At 39.0% G+C, this 18520-nt stretch overlaps 1 protein-coding gene across 6 annotated transcripts in view; it reads right to left on the minus strand.

Annotated features, from left to right (window-relative positions):
- Positions 1-18520, minus strand: part of Tnik (TRAF2 and NCK interacting kinase) — a 367212-nt gene that overhangs the window by 12215 nt on the left and 336477 nt on the right. For all 6 annotated transcript variants that reach the window (XM_010632395.3, XM_010632394.3, XM_010632393.3 and 3 more), the window contains 6 exons: positions 17068-17197; positions 10557-10721; positions 7694-7805; positions 6744-6914; positions 5049-5192; positions 2465-2599 (listed from right to left, as the gene is read on the minus strand). In XM_010632395.3, the coding sequence (XP_010630697.1) occupies positions 2465-2599; positions 5049-5192; positions 6744-6914; positions 7694-7805; positions 10557-10721; positions 17068-17197 (857 nt within the window). The remainder of the gene's footprint in view (positions 1-2464; positions 2600-5048; positions 5193-6743; positions 6915-7693; positions 7806-10556; positions 10722-17067; positions 17198-18520) is intronic.

Consider the following 18520-nt stretch of genomic DNA (forward strand, 5'->3'; position numbering starts at 1 on the left):
CAGCCTCAGACCAGTCTCCTCTCTCTAGATGGCAAAGATGACACACTCAGGTTCCTTCCAGGAAAGGCCAGGATGGGTGAACTTTTCTCTAACACGTGTGTTTCCATACTCCGTCTTTAATACAACTGATTGAGTTTTGGCCTCTGTCATGTAGCACCCTTGAATGGGCTAATTCTACCAGTTACAATTTCAAAACTGCACCAAGGTTTTCTGAGACCAAACCATGGACACCTCTGAAGCCAAGGTAAAGTTCTGTGTTACTCCTTTAATGGCATTGCTCATATTAAATTATGGTCTCTATCCACAACATATTTTGTGAACTTTCACACATTTTCTTACTTTTATCAGCTTTGAATCAAATAGTTCTACAAGACTTAAGAAAAAGAGCCCTAGTCATAGGCCTGATTCCTGCTCCCTAGATATAGACCTTTGCAACTCTTTTAATTACTTCTTCCACAAATTCTTTCCAGATTTTTAAAAAATATGCTTATTTTATTATTTCTTGCTTTTGTTTGTTTGTTTTTTGAGACAGGGTCTCACTATGTAGTTGAGACTGACCTGGAACTCACTATGTAGCCCAGGCTGGTGTCGAACTCACAGTGATCCTCCTGCCTCAGCCTCCTGAGTGCTGGGATTACAGGCATGTGCCACCATGCCCGGCGCTTTTCTTTTAATTGTAGACACTATCTACTGACCTCATAGTATGGAAAGGATTTAGTTTCTTAAGCTATTTCCTTTATCCTTTAGCTTTGTTTCATGTAGATAAAATACATCCTCTCACATACCCCCAGGGTAGTTATATTTTCAATTTTTGGCTAGACAAATATGAAAATGTTTGCATTATTACTGTTCACAGCTGAGATACATAGAAACCATGATTATATTTCCTTATTCATTTTTTCAGCTTCCTTATTTCCTATACATCTATCTAAGCACATCCAAACTTTCTACTAGGAAACACCCTTAACATGGTCAATAGTGGTGAGTGATCTATCTATTCATACCATTTTTTTTTTTCTTGAGGCATTTCTTCCGGAATCTGCATTGTCCTGTTCTTCTAGGACTGATTTCTTGCTAGGCTGTTGGCAGAATTGTTACCCTAGATTCCCTTCACTGTCATTCTTGGTGTTTTCTTCATCTTTTTCCTAGATTACCAGGTTTAGGTCCTTATTTTGGGAAGACATATCCTCCAGTAGCTTCCTGAGAAATTTATGAAGTTTTACTTTTCAAAAGACTCCACATGGCCTGAAAATATCTTCACCCTGCTCTTAAAATTAACAGTTTGGTGGTATGACAGTTACTTTTATGTGTTAATGTCACTGGGCCACAGGGGGCCACATATTTGGTCAAACCTTATTCTAGGAGTATCTGTGAGGGTGTATCTGGGTGAGAGTAACATTAAATCAGTATAGTGGGTAAAGACTATTGCCCTCTCCAGTGTAGACAGACAGCACCCACAGTCTGGCCAACTGAATAGAACAAAAAAGCAGAGTACTCCTGTCTGTTTGAGCTGGGACATCAGTTCTATTTTGCCTTTGTGGTCAGGTTCAATTACAAGGTCTTCTTGGGTATTTAGCCTGCTTTCTGACAGAAACTGCCTTATCAGTTCTGGTTCTTGGGCCTCTGAACTTGTATTAGAGTTACACCATTGACTCTCTTGTGTTCCCAGCTTGCTGACGGCAGATCTTGGGGCTTCTCAAGCTCTATAAACATGTGAGCTGATTCCTTGTCTCTCCTTCCCCTACCTTCCACATCCCCATATACATGCACATAATATCCTGTTGGTTGTTTCGCTGGAAAACCCTAACACTGATGGGTTATAAATACTTGTTATGTGCAATTTTGCTTGCAGAATTTTGAAGGTCTTAGTTCATTTTTTAAGCTGCTTCTTTTTCTGTGAAGTCTCAAGCCATTTAAATTCTTGGTCTGTTACAAGGAAACAGTTTATTAATTTATTTATAGTCTGGAAGCTTTAAGGAACTTGTCACTTTCTGGGGCCTCGGTTCCTGAGCCTTTCTGGGTTCTGTGAAGTGACCGGAGTATTTTGATTTACTGTCGATTTAGAATTCAGCATTTCCTGGTCTGCTAGGTCTGTCCCCGAGTCACCCAGTTATTCTTGTTTAATTTTATTGATATTCTTGTTTTCTGTCTTCTCTTGATCTCTTTGACCTTGTAGGTTTATGGCATTTTTATTCCTTTACTGTCATTTTAGTGGATCCTTGGAAAGAAGTGCATGTAAATGTTCAAACTGCAGCCTAAAACTTTATTCTGAATGCATTTTTTGAACTCTATCAATCTAATTCTTTGGGAATAATTCAAGTATATTTAAGTTTCCAACAGCATTTTAAACTTGCCACAAAGGCACCACCAACATCTAATAGGAAAAAAGCAAAATAAAATTTAACTGAATAATTCGGACTCAGTTAAACACATGAAACTTACACTCCTTTGACTTAAGACTTACCAACTTTGTAATGAATACAACCCTCCAAGTCCCCAACAGTGATCCAGCCTTGTTTCTTTTCCACTTCTGGGTCATTGTGTAATATTCTGTTTCTTAACCAGGACAGATAGTAAACTCTTAGTTTATTCTTCTTTCCTGTTGAAATAATACAGCTTTTGTTTCAAGCCCTCCCGATAGCTTATTCTCTTTCCTTCTTTCCATTTTATTTTATATAGTATTTTTATACTATATGTATATACTGTATGTAAAGGCATAATCAATAACTAGTACCACATGCACGTTATTAAACTGCTGTCTTTGACAGGACTTGTGATTAAAGTAACTCCAAATGTTCTGAACAAATGAAAAAATTATAATACAACCTTACTATTGGGTTTTTAGACCCAGTTCTGCAACAGAATGGATGATCAGAGTTCCAGAGCATTCTAGATTTAATTCTACGAAGAGGTGTCAACAACTGAGGGTTTAGCATTCTCATGTGTACCTGTTTCTCTCTTCTCTAACTGATCAGCATATGATAACAGACAACTATTAGTGGGATAGTAGTTTTATTTAATCCCACAAAACAGGAATTTTAAAAGAAGACAGAGAAACAAGCTCGATGAAGTCAATTTGGGTTCACAAAATGAGACTGGGCAAATTTATATGCTGAGATCACTGAAAGAAATATCAAACAGAAACATGAAAGAAAAGCTGTGGGCTTGAAAAAAACTTAAAAGTTCCCTTTGATAAACTGATCTGGAGTAAAGAATTCATGAGATGATAATAAAACATCTAGATAGTACGGAAGAGTGCACAAGGAGTAAAATTTAATTAGATTATATGAGTACATCATTAGATTAGTTGAGTACTAGAGAAGAAAGTGGCTTTTGGGTGCTCTTCTTAAGTAGTGAGAAATTTAGGTCTGTGCATTTTATTTCTTGGCTATTTACTTCTTTTTCCTTGGCTTTAAAGATGTTTTATGTTTTAGGGATATGATATATGCCAGAAGAAGAGAATTCATTAGAGTACTGCACAATGGATATGATAGAAGAGTGCATTCAGAATTTAAATTAAGGCAATCATGGTATAGTTACTATGCATATTTGTAATGGATGCTGACAATAAGTGTTGCTCCTGATAGCTAGGATGGCTGCCTTGTTTAAAATTCAATGGCTAGTTTCAATGTTGACCTTATGAGAAAATTTCAATTCTTATCCAATTTAGTAAAACAATTTGAGGTACCACTGTACTACTATAGATCCAAGGGTGATTCAAAAAAATTTTGCTCCTATATTAATTTTTTCTTTCCACATATGTGCCTCATGATAAATGGAAAAAGTTAAACTCTTAAAAGTGAGAATCTGTCACTAACATCATAAAGACTATGGATTTTCTGGTAGCATTTCCACTTTTGGTAGGTGACTGGCAAATATATTTTAATTTTGATTTGGTAGTGTAGCAATAAAGAAAGCAACTAGCCAGAAGAAGGAACTACACAGAATTAAACTCAAATCATAATACAAGAAGAATTTACTTGGTTTATTCTTATTTGGGAAGGATAAAACTTTAAGAGTTCAATGGAAAGTTAAGAGGGAATTATAGTCCCAAGTAAAGAAAATGTCTCAAAATAGAAGTACAGTTGAAGAGTTAAATTCTCTTCAAGATTCAACCCAGAAACTCTATGTTTTCTTTTCATGTAAGAAAGACTCAGTGTGAAGCCATGTTCAGAAATTTGGTTACATGATAGGCAGTCCTCAAAAGTTATAGATGCTATTGATGCCTGAGCCCACCCCTAGAAATTCTGACTCTCATCGGAGTTGCAGCCTGGATCGTCCCTTCTCCCTAGGTGTCTCTAAAGTGGAATAGTACAGTTGATTCCATACTTTTTGGTGGAGTGGGAAGGGAAGAAGGTCATTTGTCCAACTCCTTTGAACACCATTAGAGAGAAAAAAATTTGTCAGTGAACATAGACTCTTCCACGTTGTTTTTTAAATTTGTCAGTAATAGGATCTTACTATTTTTATCCACCCATTAAAAAGAAATCTCTCTTTAGGAAAAAAGAAAGCTGCAGAGTGTAGTTATAATGATTCTCCCACTCCATTCTATTTGCAGATTTCATCACTCAAAGGTCCAGCTATATTTGCCAAAACCTCAGTGAACTACTAGCAGAAGTTGTTGTGAGACGAGAGACAACAGACAAGAGCTAGCTGACTTTCTTTCTGAGAAGCCTACATTTTGATATTCTCCATCTCAGATTATATGGCAAGAACTGAGGTATAGACATATTTAAAAGATGCTTGCAGGTCCTGACAGTGATAAAAGCCTATCTCTTTATCTCTCTATAGTTCTATCTATATATCTCTATCTATATCTATACACTTGTGCCTCACTCATATTTAATGCAGAGGTGAATCTTCCCTTTGAATTTTACAATCTCCAGTTTTAAAACAGGTAGACAACCTCACCCTAGTAATATTACTCTAATTTATTGTGTTGCTCATTGACTGAGAAAGGCAAAGCTCACAATTTCTTCACTAATGATGTGATCACCTTTCCTATCTGCGCAGATCTGTAGAACTACTAGGTCAGCCTAGTAACATACCTGATATTGTCACAAGAACATTTAGTCCTTCTAGCACATCCATCTGCTGAAATCGCCTTCTATTGATAAGATTATAGACTTTTCCTTGCCCACTTCGGTCCAAAAGCATCAGGCCATTTTCAGTTCCCACCAGAAGGTTTACACCTGCAAAGTTAAGAAGCACCCTAAGGTTAACTTTTTATGGACTTTAACATGCTGCACTTGGGAGCCCTGTAATGCCTAAGAAATTGTTCTTTCTACAATGGGCAAGTAGGTACTACAGTAAGGAGTACAGAAGTTGAAGCTCTGACTTAATAATTAAATCACTATCCCTCAGGTAATAGAATTACAGTTTTCTTTTATAAAGTGATAGCAGCATTTGTTACATCTGGCCATTTGCCACCTAGGACAGAGAGTGCTTGTCAAGAGGAACCTTAGGCTTGGCTGTGAAGGCAGCATAATTTGCCCTTACTCCCTTCCTATAACAAGCAAAATCTGTTTCTTGATTCTCCTTATACATTCTACTTCTTTTCTTCCCCAAGGGACACCCCGCATTTCTTCATGCAATGATTTAACAGGAACTTAACGTGATAACCTTCAATAAATGATAGATCCATTTCCATATTCTATTGGGGAGGGGAAAGCTCTTTTGCCTTTTCACACAAACATTTCACTATCTTATATCTCATTCACACAATGGTTAACCCTGCTAGGGAAATGATAAACAAATGTAAGAGAAAGTTCTAATAGATTGAGAGTCACAGAAATACTGACTTTAACTGACTTCCAGTATAGCACACCTGCCACACAGTAATTCTTAATTACAAAAGCTCTGGCAGGTAAATGGTCTTGTCTTGAGAGGAATAGTCCTAAAAATCCATGTTTAAGAAGGTTAATTATCCCCCTCTTGAGACATAGACAACACAAGAGATTCACTGGGCAATGGGCTATATTCATGAATGTGCAACTCTTGAACCTCTCTTATACTTCTATCTTCTGAAAACACGCATGTCCACTAAACGTGACTGTCTCATTCTCATCTACCTATCTCATCTCCAGAGGACAGTGCCATCACACCTCTTAAGCAATGTTCTTCAGGGTTCATACTCTTCCCCACTAACATCTCAAATTCTTTTAGCCCTTTTAAATTACATTACTCAAATCCAGGCCTGGTATGGTACGGGTGGGCCATATCTGCATCTGCCCATGAAGGTTACAGTAACAGAGACCAAGACTGTGGTAGAATCTTGTCACACACTGAGTCTGAGATCAGTTAAAATCTAAAGGTAGAAGTTTTAAATTAAAAGGAAGGCATATATATATAAAATGTATGTATGCATTATTTGGTCACATAGCATAGGGAATTTACTAAAATAGACTGGGCTAGTTTTTAACTATGCCATGAAAGTAATGCCACTATTCCCGTTGCAGGACATAGTATAGATCACAGAGAAAGAATGTGGGGTACATCACACAGTGGTGGATACCCAGTGGGTGAGTATTAAGTGGTGGAAAATTTGTAGATATTATTCTTGGTATTATAGTATCAGCTGGTCTTACACACAAAACTACTTTTGGTCTCCCGAGGTCATGATTGTCCTGAGCCAGGTCCCTAACACCTACGAATCACCTAGTATTTTCTGATGGTAAGATCAGATTGTAATTTAATGCTTCAGGGTCAGTTCATTAATGAATGGAGAAAAAGTACAAACATACCCCAGAGAGCTGCACAAAGTATTTCTGAGTTGAATCGTTTCTTGTATTTTCTGATTTCTGGTGTGTCGCTATGAGGCCGAATGTTGGTTGGGTTTACGTTTACCACGGAAATCTTTCTTGCTTCATTGAGTTTGGCCTGTTCTTGCCTAAGAAGTTCGCTAGTAAACAGAGCTTTGAGAAAAAGAATCAAAGAAGTCAATGGCGTCTTGAAAGATAACCAATGGAGATTCGGAGAAGGGACTTCAAAATAGTATGAAAACATTCCTTCTTTGGTGTGTATTAAAGGTACAGAAACTCTGAAACTATAATTATTTTATACTTCTTTTAGTAGTATAAAGTATGTCATTTATAGAAGCAATATTTTATTCATTAGTAAAACAAACTTAGAGACACCAATTAAATGGTTTAGAAAATTAATATTAATCTTACAAAATTTACACCTCTTGTAAATATATACAAGAAAGATTAACTTTTGGAAATTTCATCCTCTCAATTGACAAGTTGACCTATCTGGCTTTAGTAAGTAGTGAATTACAGAAGTCCAGAAAGCAAGACTGTCCCTCGAATCAGCCAGACTTTTGTGGTAGGAAGCACACATAAACTCAACATGACTCACATGCACTTATTGTCTATTGTGTGCATAGCATTATACCCAGAAATTGCTTTTGTGAAATATGTGGTAAATTCATAGACCACTGAGGAGCAGCTTTTCCTAGGGTCCCTGGATATGCCTGGGTTCCTATCAGAAGCAGAATAGGAAAAATAGGAAAGCTGGGCAGGGGGAGACAAAAGAAGTTTGTTTTAGGAATACTACATAAAAAACTGTTCCTTTTAAGACAGGGCCCAGAAATTTAATGACTTAACTAGCAAACTAGTGGTAAGTTTCCTTATCAGGTCACCTCAAAAAGAAAATCCAGATGTTTCTAAGATACTGGGGCCTTTTCGATTACCTGCAGCTGATGACTCTTCATCCTCCTCATCTTCATCAGTGGGAGACGTCTGGTATACTCTGGGGTCCACAAATGGAGTGAAGGAGGCTTTGGTGCTGCTTCCCATGCCATACTAATAAGAAGATCAGATAAAATGAATACTGCAGGAACCAACAATGCAAGTAGTACTTTGCTTGGGCTTTACAATGATTGCAGACTCCTTGATCTATTCAGCTGTTCACATTCAACACCCTTAGTTCAAAGTATGTGCCTTTCTCCAATTTCTCCTGGTATTGGTTACCCACTAACCACTGTCCACTTGTTGGGCTTTATCATTGACCAGACTGCATGAGCTGCAGCAAGAAAACTGCATTTGTGTTGACATATGGTACCTTAATATCTACAGAGACACTGTGGTAGAAGACCTTATATCTATCTTTATAAGTAAAAGCCATTTCACATTAATCAAATGATCTTAAGAAAATGGAACACAAAAGGGAATATGCTTAGCATGACTACACAGAAGAATTTTATCATGGAAACCATCAACCCAAAAGGTTCCCTCTTGCAGGGGTGGTATTCAGTCCCTTCCAGTCTGACCTGGTGATCCTGGTGATGCGTGTGGATTGGTGTTGGTGTCAAAACCTTTAAAATATTTAATTTAGGAATGATTTCATTCAGGAATTGATTTTTTCCTTTCCATAATGATTTATTTAAAAGTATATATATATACACACACACACACACACACACACACACATACATACTATTTACATACTGTATTTGAGGACTTCATAAAGATATTAGCTTTGAGGTTAATGTATGTTAAGGCCTTACTTAACAATTTAATCTTTGGATAAAGAAGATGTGGTTTTTCTATAAAATGGAGTACTACTCAGCCATAATGAATGAGAAACTAGAGACATTTATAACTAAATGGATGCACATTAAGGCTATACTCTTAGGTGAAATAAATAGGACACACTTGAGTAAATACTGAATAGTTTCTCTTGTGTGAAAAACTAAAAGTGTAGATAAGGTTCAAATGGTATAATTGATAGTGTGAAATAGGAAGAAAAATGACTACAGAGGAAGTGGGCAGGGAGGGGAAAGGAAATAAGGGAAAAGAAAAAATGTGAAAAAGGAAAAAACGGAAATAAAGTCTTTGTAAATAGGGAAGGGTGAAGCGGGTGAAGGGAGGGCCAGGGGTATGGGGAAAAAATAAAAACCAAGATATATCATGCAAAGTTAAAAGATCCCAGTGATAAATGTAACTGTATTGTTTCCTTTAAATGTACTGATAAACTTATCAGGAAAAACATACAAACAAATTCAGTCTCAAGGGCTTGGATAGTACCATGAAGTCAGAACTAAACTCAGTAGTATCAGGGCTTCATGTCATAATATTTGAATTCCGTGTTTGAATTTTGCCAAAGAGCTATAATAACTATCTTCTAATCTTGTCAGTTATTTTCATTTCTTTTGTTATATTTATGTTTTGAACATCACAAACATACCTATATTCAACATAAGTCCTTTTTGGGGGAATAAATGTTATTAAGTAAGGCTTTGTAGTTTTATTTTTAGGTTTTTATTGAAAAAAGTATACCAACGTCTCAAGATCCCTAAACATACAGGGAGAAAAAAACACAAAGATCCAGTTGATTTAATTCAGGATTTCCCTTCCACCATTTGAAATGAAAATAATTTCTTCCTTCTCAGGGTAGGATGACTATTCCCAAATAGGGAAAAATTCACATGTATTCTCTCCTTTGGTCCCTAGAAGTCTAAGAAAGAGGCAGATAGGAACTGGTATTCCCATTTAGACCTGGGGTAGCAATGGAGTTTGAACCAGGGTCCTGTTGGAGCTGACAGAGGTGTTCAGGCAGAAAATACCTGCCTAACTGCATGAAGCTATAGTAGGCGACTATACTTTTCAATGTTCTGTGGTTTTTTCCTTGAGGTATGCAAAACTCATCTACTATATTATAATGTTGGAATCCAAAAAGTACCTCATAAAAATTCACTGGACAATGTCAAAAACACCAGCACACGTTTATAAACACATACGAAGCCTATTTGTGATGCAAACGGCTACTGATGAAACATGACCAAGCCTCATGAGCTCATCACACTGGTGGATGCTATCTGTCAGCACCACCGGACTGTGTTCCTTCAGGATCTTTCCTGGGACTGTTTGAATTTAGGAAAGGTAATACCTTATTTCTCCCTTCTCATGCAATTTGGAGTTTAGGAACTTGAACACATCATAAGAAACCATTAATTTCCATTTTAAAAAAATCATTTCCATCTGGGTTCATGAAGCTGCTGTTTGCAAGTAATTCGGTTTGAAAACAGAAGTGTTCAGTTTGCTTCCATTTGCAAAGTCTGCATCGGGTGACAAACACAACCACGGCCACCTTCCCCACAGAAACACAAATGCAGCCATCTTCCCCCACATGATAAAACAAATTAAGTTCATAAATTGAGGTACCACTGTATTTAGTAAATTTAGTTTTGCTAAATTAATTTAAATATGAACCTCAACTAGCTCAATAGTTCGAACTTTCTATCACTGGCTGTGACATAAACGGTCCCACTTCTGGCTGGTGACATAGAAGGCTCAGTCACAAGCTAACTGAATTTGCTGAGCCTCAGGACGGTCACCTGTGAAAACAGGTATTGGTCCAGATGTCACCAGAGAGGTTTTCACTGCTCTGCACCCCTCAGCTGTCTACTTGAGCATATGCATGAGCAGCTGTCTAGTGGAAATCAACCAAACACAATTAAGGGAGTTTGGCAAAGCCTCACTCTTGAAGACAGCAAAGTTTCAGAACTCCACGGAAGAGAACAGTATGGCGCTGGCTGTTGCCCAGCCGCCTACCTCAGTCCCGGAGTCCATCTCCTGGGGATGGGTGGAAACACGCCCCAGGCCCTCGGGTGGGGTCCCAGCTGGGGAATGGCTCTGCTGCACCAGGTCAGGGAGATTGATGTGGCCAGGGAAGCCATTGCTGTCACTGTGGCCAGATCGCTTCTTCTCTCCAGCTGTCTGAAGGGGCACAACACATGGCACCATTAGAGAGTGAAGCAAAAGGTCACAGAGCAACATCACTCCTCACACAGAACAGATGCAAGGGACTCCAAACTGACCCACGGGGTATGGGAAGGCAACATTCACATTTCTATTTTATCTAAGAAAAGAAAAAAGAAGCTTTACTAATATTTAGTAGATAAATATTTATACACTTGCATGAGGGACAGTTGAAATCATGTTTGGGGTAGAAGTCCCCAATATCTGGGTTTTTTCCATTGTTTCTTGGCTGATGTGAATAGTGCTACTATTAACATAGACGTGCAGATGTCTCACATGTGATTTCATTTCTTTTGAATATATACCCAGTACTAGAATTGCTATTTTTGAGCTTTGGAAGAACCTCCATACTGTTTTTCATAATGGCTGTACTAACTTACATTTCTACTAACTGTCTGCAAGTGCACACTTTTTTTCACATCTTTACTAGGATTTTTCTGTACTCTTTTTGACTATATTCTTGCCTACTAGGGTGAGGTGACATCTCATTGTGGTTTTGACTGGCTTTCCATGGTTACTAATGATGCTGAGTATCTTTTCATATACCTGTTGGCCATTTGTATGATAAATAACTTTTTAGCTCTATTGCCTATTTTAACTTGAGCTGTTTTTTGCTATTGAGGTTTTTGGGTTTCTTATACAAAAGTTTATTTAAAAAATGGTGGTTTAGACCCAAAATTATTATAGTAAAAGACACACTGTCCCCTAATCCCCCTCACTTTGAACACACTTATCATTCTTGGCACTTTCTGAAGCAGTTCTGGAAGTCCTCTGTCTTGAACATCTTTATGAAGTGTGACACAAAGTACAGTGTACATGCACCAACTCCATACAATGAATGTAATCATGTTCTGCAAACAGGTACTAATAAAAAAACTACTGAGTGTGGTCCAATGAAAAGATAGACGTGTACACGCATTGCAGTGTGTCCTCATCCACCGTATTTACCAGTTCTGGTACCATATAACTGCTGGCTCTTCCCCAAATTCAAAATGACCAGGAAAGGTAAACATTTTGAATCAATTCAGGACACTGACACAGCCATGACAGGGCAACTACAGACATTCACGGAAGAGGACTTCCAGAGCTGTTTCAGAAAGTGGCAGGGACAATGAGATCAATGTGTTAGAAGTGAGGGAATATTTCGAGGGGGTTTAACGGTAATGTGTCTTTTACTGTAATAATTTTTCAAAATTTAAGTATTCACCGTATTTGTCAATCACACCTCGTATAATCTAGATATTCATTCCTTGTCAGATATATAGTTTGCAGGTATTTTTTCCCATTGTGTAGGTTGTCTCTTCACTGCTGATTGTTTCCTTTGCAAGACTGTCCACAGTCTTGCAACTTCTTTGTTTAACATGCAACTAGCCCATGGAGGACTCTTAAAGCTGACCTCCTGAAGTAGTTATTTCCTTTTCTCCCTTCTCTCTTTCCAGTCCTTAATTCCCTGGTCTGGCTTCTTCCTTCCAGAGCCTCTCTTGGCCTTACAGTTTCAGCTCTGCACCTGCCATTCTCAGGAAGTAAAAACAGGTACTTTTCGTTACTATTGTTGTGAGACGAAATAGACTCCAAGGCTTCTGAAGGGCAAATTGATGTTATGAGGGGACAGAGAAATAAATGGAAAGACCAGTGTCTTCTGTTCCTTGGCAACATTAATCCTGGACTACAAACTGCCAGAGAGAGGGGCCTCTTCTGGATTTATTTTGCCACAGTGCTCATCTAGAACTTGTATTAGTGCCTTTGCCAAGAGTTGAAGATTTTATCTTCTAAACAATATTTAGGGAGTTCAATCTTCATTTATTTTATTGTCCCCAATTTTTTTGTGCACTGGAGAAATTTTTCTTTTCTGTAACTTTTGTTCAAATACTGAGGAGCTTTTCAACATTTTGCACCAATTTCCCCAGAGCATAAAGAACATCTTGTCACTTCAGAACTTTTCAGCCTTATGTCAGTAGCCTTCAGCCTTCAGCCCAAACCTGATGAAGACACACTGGTTAACAAAGAAAGACCTGAAGTCGCTAACCAGGACACGTAGCCCAGACAGTGAGAAGCTTGAAGCAGCGCTTCTGAATTTGCCCACTTCTGAGTCATCATCTCTTGGTTCATTCAATAAGTACCATCTTATTCAACACCTTCTTTGAGTCATGTACCAGGCATTCTACTGAGAACACAAATATAAATGAGCAACAACCCCGTCCTCTAGGATTTCATGAACAGAACTCCAATTCTGTTTCTGGTTTTCATGCCTTCACCATCCCCACGTGAACCAGCACTCAGAGGTTCTGCATACCAACCTTCGTCTGTACTGTACTAAATACTTTATGAACAGCATTCCACTGAATCCTTGCTGTGGTTTAGATCTAAAATGTCCCCGAAAGACTTGTATTCAGAAGTGAGGCATCTGGAAGGTGACTGGGTCATGGGGTGCTATTCATCCACTGGTAAGTTCAGTAGCTGAATGTGCTATTAAGAGGTGAGGCCTGGCTGCAGGGGGGTCACTGAGGGCATGACCTGGAAGGGTTTATTCTTGTCCTGCCTCCTCCCTTCTCTCTCTGTTTCCTGGCTGCCATGATACGAGCTGCTTTCTTCCCCTAATTCCTTCCACCATGGTCTTCCTTTTTTTTGGAACCAGGCAACCATGAAGTATCCTTGTAACACCATGGACTAGCTTCCATTATCCTCATGTTACAGATGGGAAAATCATGGTGTTAGAAGTCAACTAATTTGTCTCAAGGGATAAGGCTCTAAGTGGCAAAACCCAGGCTGTCTGGTGACAGAGCCCACCCAGACGCCCTGGATTGCATTGTTGCACTAGAGGGCTCTACTCCTGGCTATAGCGGATTGGACCTGCAGTGGACACCCAAGCCAGCCAAGTGGGGCCAGATTTCCAATAAAAATTTAATATCAAGCCTGAGGGAATGTGGTTAATGTCTGCCAGTAGCTGAACTAGGATGTGGTGAATATCTTGCAATGAAGTGAGGAGAGGTGAGAGCCCAAATATGGAGAGGGGAAGAAAGTTATCTGGGGAAAACAGCAGAGGAGGAATGTGGAGGAAATCAGAGGTGAGGGTGAGGAAAGACAGACAGTGACACACACGAGAAGCGGCTCATGTTTCTGTCGCTTTGTACTACCTAGCTCTAGCTCTACAGAGGGCCCAGCACACGTTCTCCCTACGGGACCCTTCCCCGAGGAACACCTCTGAATCTTCACTGCTCCATTTCTGATACCTACCTACTTTTTATCCTTAAGTTATGCTAAAGTGTGCTCTTTTCTTATTATTTATAACCCAAAAAGGCTTCATGATGACAAGCACTGTGGTCAAATGGCATATCGGAGCTGTTGCGGTATGTTTCTGAACTAGGGTAAAATATCGTCCCATGAAATGATAGGACAGGGAAAAGCAGAAGTTCAGGGACAGTAACCTCAGGACAGGAGTGCATATAGGGAAAGTCTATGCATCTGACAGGATCTTGGGTAGCAGAGCCAGTAAGATCCTACAGGACCATCAGAGACACTCACATGAGAATGACTTGAGTCAGTTCTTTTTTTCTTTTCGAGAAAGGGTCTTGCTATGTAGTTTAGGCTCATCTTGAACTTGTTATGTAGCCCAGGCTGGCCTCAAACTTACAGCAATCCTCCTGCCTCAGCCTCCCAAGTGCTGGGATTTCAGGCATATACCACATGACTGGATTTTGAGTATTATGTAGCCGGCTGGCCTCAAACTTACAGCAATCCTCCTGCCTCAGCCTCCCAAGTGCTGGGATTTCAGGCATATACCACATGACTGGATTTTGAGTGAGCTCTTGATGTTTACCTTGGAGAGCTGAGATAACAGTACTCTATAAGCTAAATATTATTATAATGAGTTTTTACTTTATTATTTTTTCAGGGACATTCTTTAGACTGCATTTATCTTTTTAATAAATTGGGGTGCCTCATTATACAAGCTTAATTTATTTTATTATTTTGGGGAAAATGGCTGTGCTTCTGTTTGTGTGGGGAAGATGGCCACGGTCCTGTATGTCACCCAATGTGAGCTTTACAACAAAAGTAAAATTCTGAATGATTTTGTTTGCAAGTTGAACTGTTTGCAAACAGAAGTATTTGTGAACTGAGGTATTACTCTATGCACTTTTAATACATTTTTAACTCAAAGGTTTGCGTGATATTTAATTTTATGTGTCAACCCAAATAAGCCATTGGTGTCCAGATTAAACATTATTTCTGGTTGTGTCTGTAAGAGTGTTTCTGGCGAAGAGATTAGTACCTGCAGTGGAGGGACTCAGTAAAGTAGATTATCATTCCCATGTTGTGTAGGCACCAGCCAATTTACTAAGGGACTAACTAGAACAAAAAGTAGAAGAAGAAAGAACTGCCTCCCCCAACATTTTTTGCCTCACTATTTGAGTTGGAACATCTTTCATCTTTACCTACCAGCTGGGATTAGACTACCAGCTTTCCTGGGTCTCCAGCTTGCAGATGACAGATCACTGGACTTCTCAGTCTCGAGAAAATTATGAACCACTTCCTGTCTCTGTCTCTCTCTGCTTTCTCCTCTTGCTGTCCCTTCCTCTTTCTCCATACAGAAAAATTCTGTTTCTCTGGCAAACCTCAACTAACAAAATTTGCTATTTTTAAAACTCACAGTTGGGAAAGGCAGAATTTTGAAACTTAAAGGGAGAAACCATGATGGTCCTTCAAAAGATCAGACACATACAAGACATGTACAAGTTGAAAAAATGTGATTTTTCAACATGAATGATTGTGGCTATACAATCTTGGAGTGCTTTAAATAATATGAAGTCATTCTGATGACCAATCAGAATTTTGGCTGACAACCAATGTCTACTTGGAGGTACTGACTCTATCATAAAGACTCAGGGAAATTTAAAACCACATTGGAAATTAGAGTTCTTTTATCTGGAGTTAGAGAGTAACTCAGTCCTGAACATTCTTCCCCATGTTTCCCAAGTGGCAAGCTCTAGAGCCAGAAGACCTGCGCACTTCCACTGAAAGTACCATGCACCACGTGGGAGATTCCAGTACTACACGACATCAACTTCAGCAGCCAAACTCATTTCTCATTCCAGGCATATGTGAAAGAATTCTTCAAAGCCTACTGGAAAGATCTGAGAAGGCCATAAAATGAAATTCTAGCAAGTTGCTCTGTGAGCTAGTCTCCTAGTTAGAGCCCCACTGCCAATTATTACTTCAAAGACCTTATTCATCTCCCAACTACAGTTCCTTCCTTACAAAAGTGAGAGACACTCTCTGCCTTTTTTGCTGATCAAATCTGCCATTCGAGTTTCCCAACTGCCTCCTGGATATAAAGGACATTGATAGATGATACATGTTTGTTTCAGAGGGAAGGGTGGGTTGTGACAAGAAGTAAAGGAGAATTCAATTTACGAGGAGTAAAATAAAATAGGTAAAATTCACTGGACATTTATATTTATTGACTCATTTAATATTCTCAACCACCTTATAAATCCTATGCTATTACTTACAACCTTTGATGCTATTATTTATGGTAAAATAGGTTCAGGGAGAGGGAGGTCAGGTAACATTTGCCCCAGGCTAACTTCCTATTATTTCCCTTCTAAGTAGAGAGCTACTCTCAAACTTGCACGTTGATGGTGAAGTGAAGAGGAAGACAGAGTTTAGTTTGTCAGGACCCTACTGGTTGGCAGAGACGAGGGGGAGGTTGTTCTGTGATGGAAGGGTAGATGAAAGGGCGTAAGTGCTTCTCACCCAAAACATGATGTTCCCGGAGGTATAAAAAAACCAAAAACCCAAAAACCAACAACAAAGTGCTAAGATACATTTTAAAGTATATCTTCATGTTTCTTTATTCTTCTTAAGTGTTAATTTAATGAGATAAGATGGTACCACCCTTTCTTGGAACTACTGAGCATTTTCCACATGAAATCCTCAAGGATAAAACCGTGGAGTAAGGGAAGGCTAACAAAACCACTGATTCTATTCAGAGAAACTGTTCATTTCTGTCTTCATGGAAACATCTGGGTTTGCCAGTTTTATATCCTCAGGCTCAAATTTTATATTCTGATTTGCATAGCTCTGACTGAAGAACTTAGAACTAATATAATTAAGTCACATTGCAAAATCTGAGAAGGATACAGGAAAGAAGGCGCAGACAATTAAAATCACTCAACCATTTAGAAGCACAGGTTTTTCCCCCTCATTCCGCATGCTTAAATTCATGCTGTAAGCATTCTCTGTAAACACTCTAATATAAAAACCATTACAGAAAAGCACTTGCTCTCCAGTTATATCAGCTTACCTCTCTAATCATCAAGGTTCCTTCTCTTGAAATACTGCTGCTAAAAGTGTCTGTGTGAGAGGTCTCCAGCCCGTGCGTTCCGACCATTCCCACATTGTACTGCTCGTTGCTTCCTGGAGCTCCCGTTGGTCTGAGATGGGAAGAAACAACATTCATGGCGATGCATATTAAGCAAATACCATTTCCTGTCCATATTGATTATTTTATTGTAGTGAAATATATGTAACACAAAATTTATCATTTTAACTATTCTAACCTATATTTCACTGGCCTAGGTACATCCCATGCTAATGCTGATGCCTAGACCAGCGTTCTTCTGTAGCATCTCCTCTTAAGCTATTCTTCTCTCTGCAGCTGGAATGAGTGAGCTCACCGCTCTCCATGGAAAAGACACTGCAGTGGACATCAGGGGGTATCAGGCTCCACAGCATCTCCACCTACTCCCACCTCCTTCTAGAACCAGTCTCCTGATCCGCATTGCACTTGCTATTCCCACTGTCTGGAAAGCTCTTCCCACCCTGGCTCTTGGCTGGCCTCCTCTCGTTCATCTGTTTTCATCTCGAATGACACTTTCTCTGAGAAGCTTTCTCTTACCAGCTGTTTACATCTTATCCCACCTGTCCCTCTTCTTTTCTATTCACCCTGCTTTTTCATCACAATGTGTAATTCTTTATTTTAGTCTCTCTTCATGTTTTGCATTCCTCTCATTAGAACATGTTTGTGACTGGATTTCTTGTCTTTTTACATTATGTGTCCAGAGCCCAGTAGAGAGTTTGGTACATAGCAGGCATACAAAGAGTAATCATTGGGTAATGAGGTTTTTGCTATTTATAAAGAAGCAATATCAATTAAGAAGATTTGGCATCATTGGGGAATCCATGAACTAGGGTGTTTCATTCAAATAGTACTCAGCATTTAAAAAAACCTCTGTATTAACCCCATACTGTGATATATTTACTTCCAAGTTTTTTTCCACCCCAAGTATTGTGCTGAAGATATAATGGGAAACAGTAGTGGGACGTGGATACATTTCCTGGGAAAACTGACTGAGTTTCTTATGCCTGCTGTGGAACAGAGCATAGGACCGGGGACTCTCAAAGGCTGACTGTCCACATAAGCTTCACCTGAACAATCAATAACCTGTGGAAGCTGAGCAAGTGAGAACCATGTGGTTTCAGTTTATAGGATTTCAATTTTCAGTGCTATGCTGCCTGCCCTCCCCCATCCCAGTACCAGAGACTGAACTCAGGGAGAAGTGAACTACATCCCCAGCCCTTTTCAGTCCTTTTTAAAAGTATTTTTTATTTTAAGACAGGATCTTTCTAAGTTGTCCAGGCTGGACTCAAACCCATGATCTTCCTGCCTCCATGCTAAATAGGAGAACAAAAGTATACCATTCTGCCTTAAAAAATATATACAAAATATAATATATATATGATATATATATAATATA

Source organism: Fukomys damarensis, unplaced genomic scaffold (genome assembly GCF_012274545.1).
Source record: "Fukomys damarensis isolate Sample0158 unplaced genomic scaffold, DMR_v1.0_HiC HiC_scaffold_12, whole genome shotgun sequence".
NCBI classification, from domain to species: Eukaryota; Metazoa; Chordata; class Mammalia; order Rodentia; family Bathyergidae; genus Fukomys; species Fukomys damarensis.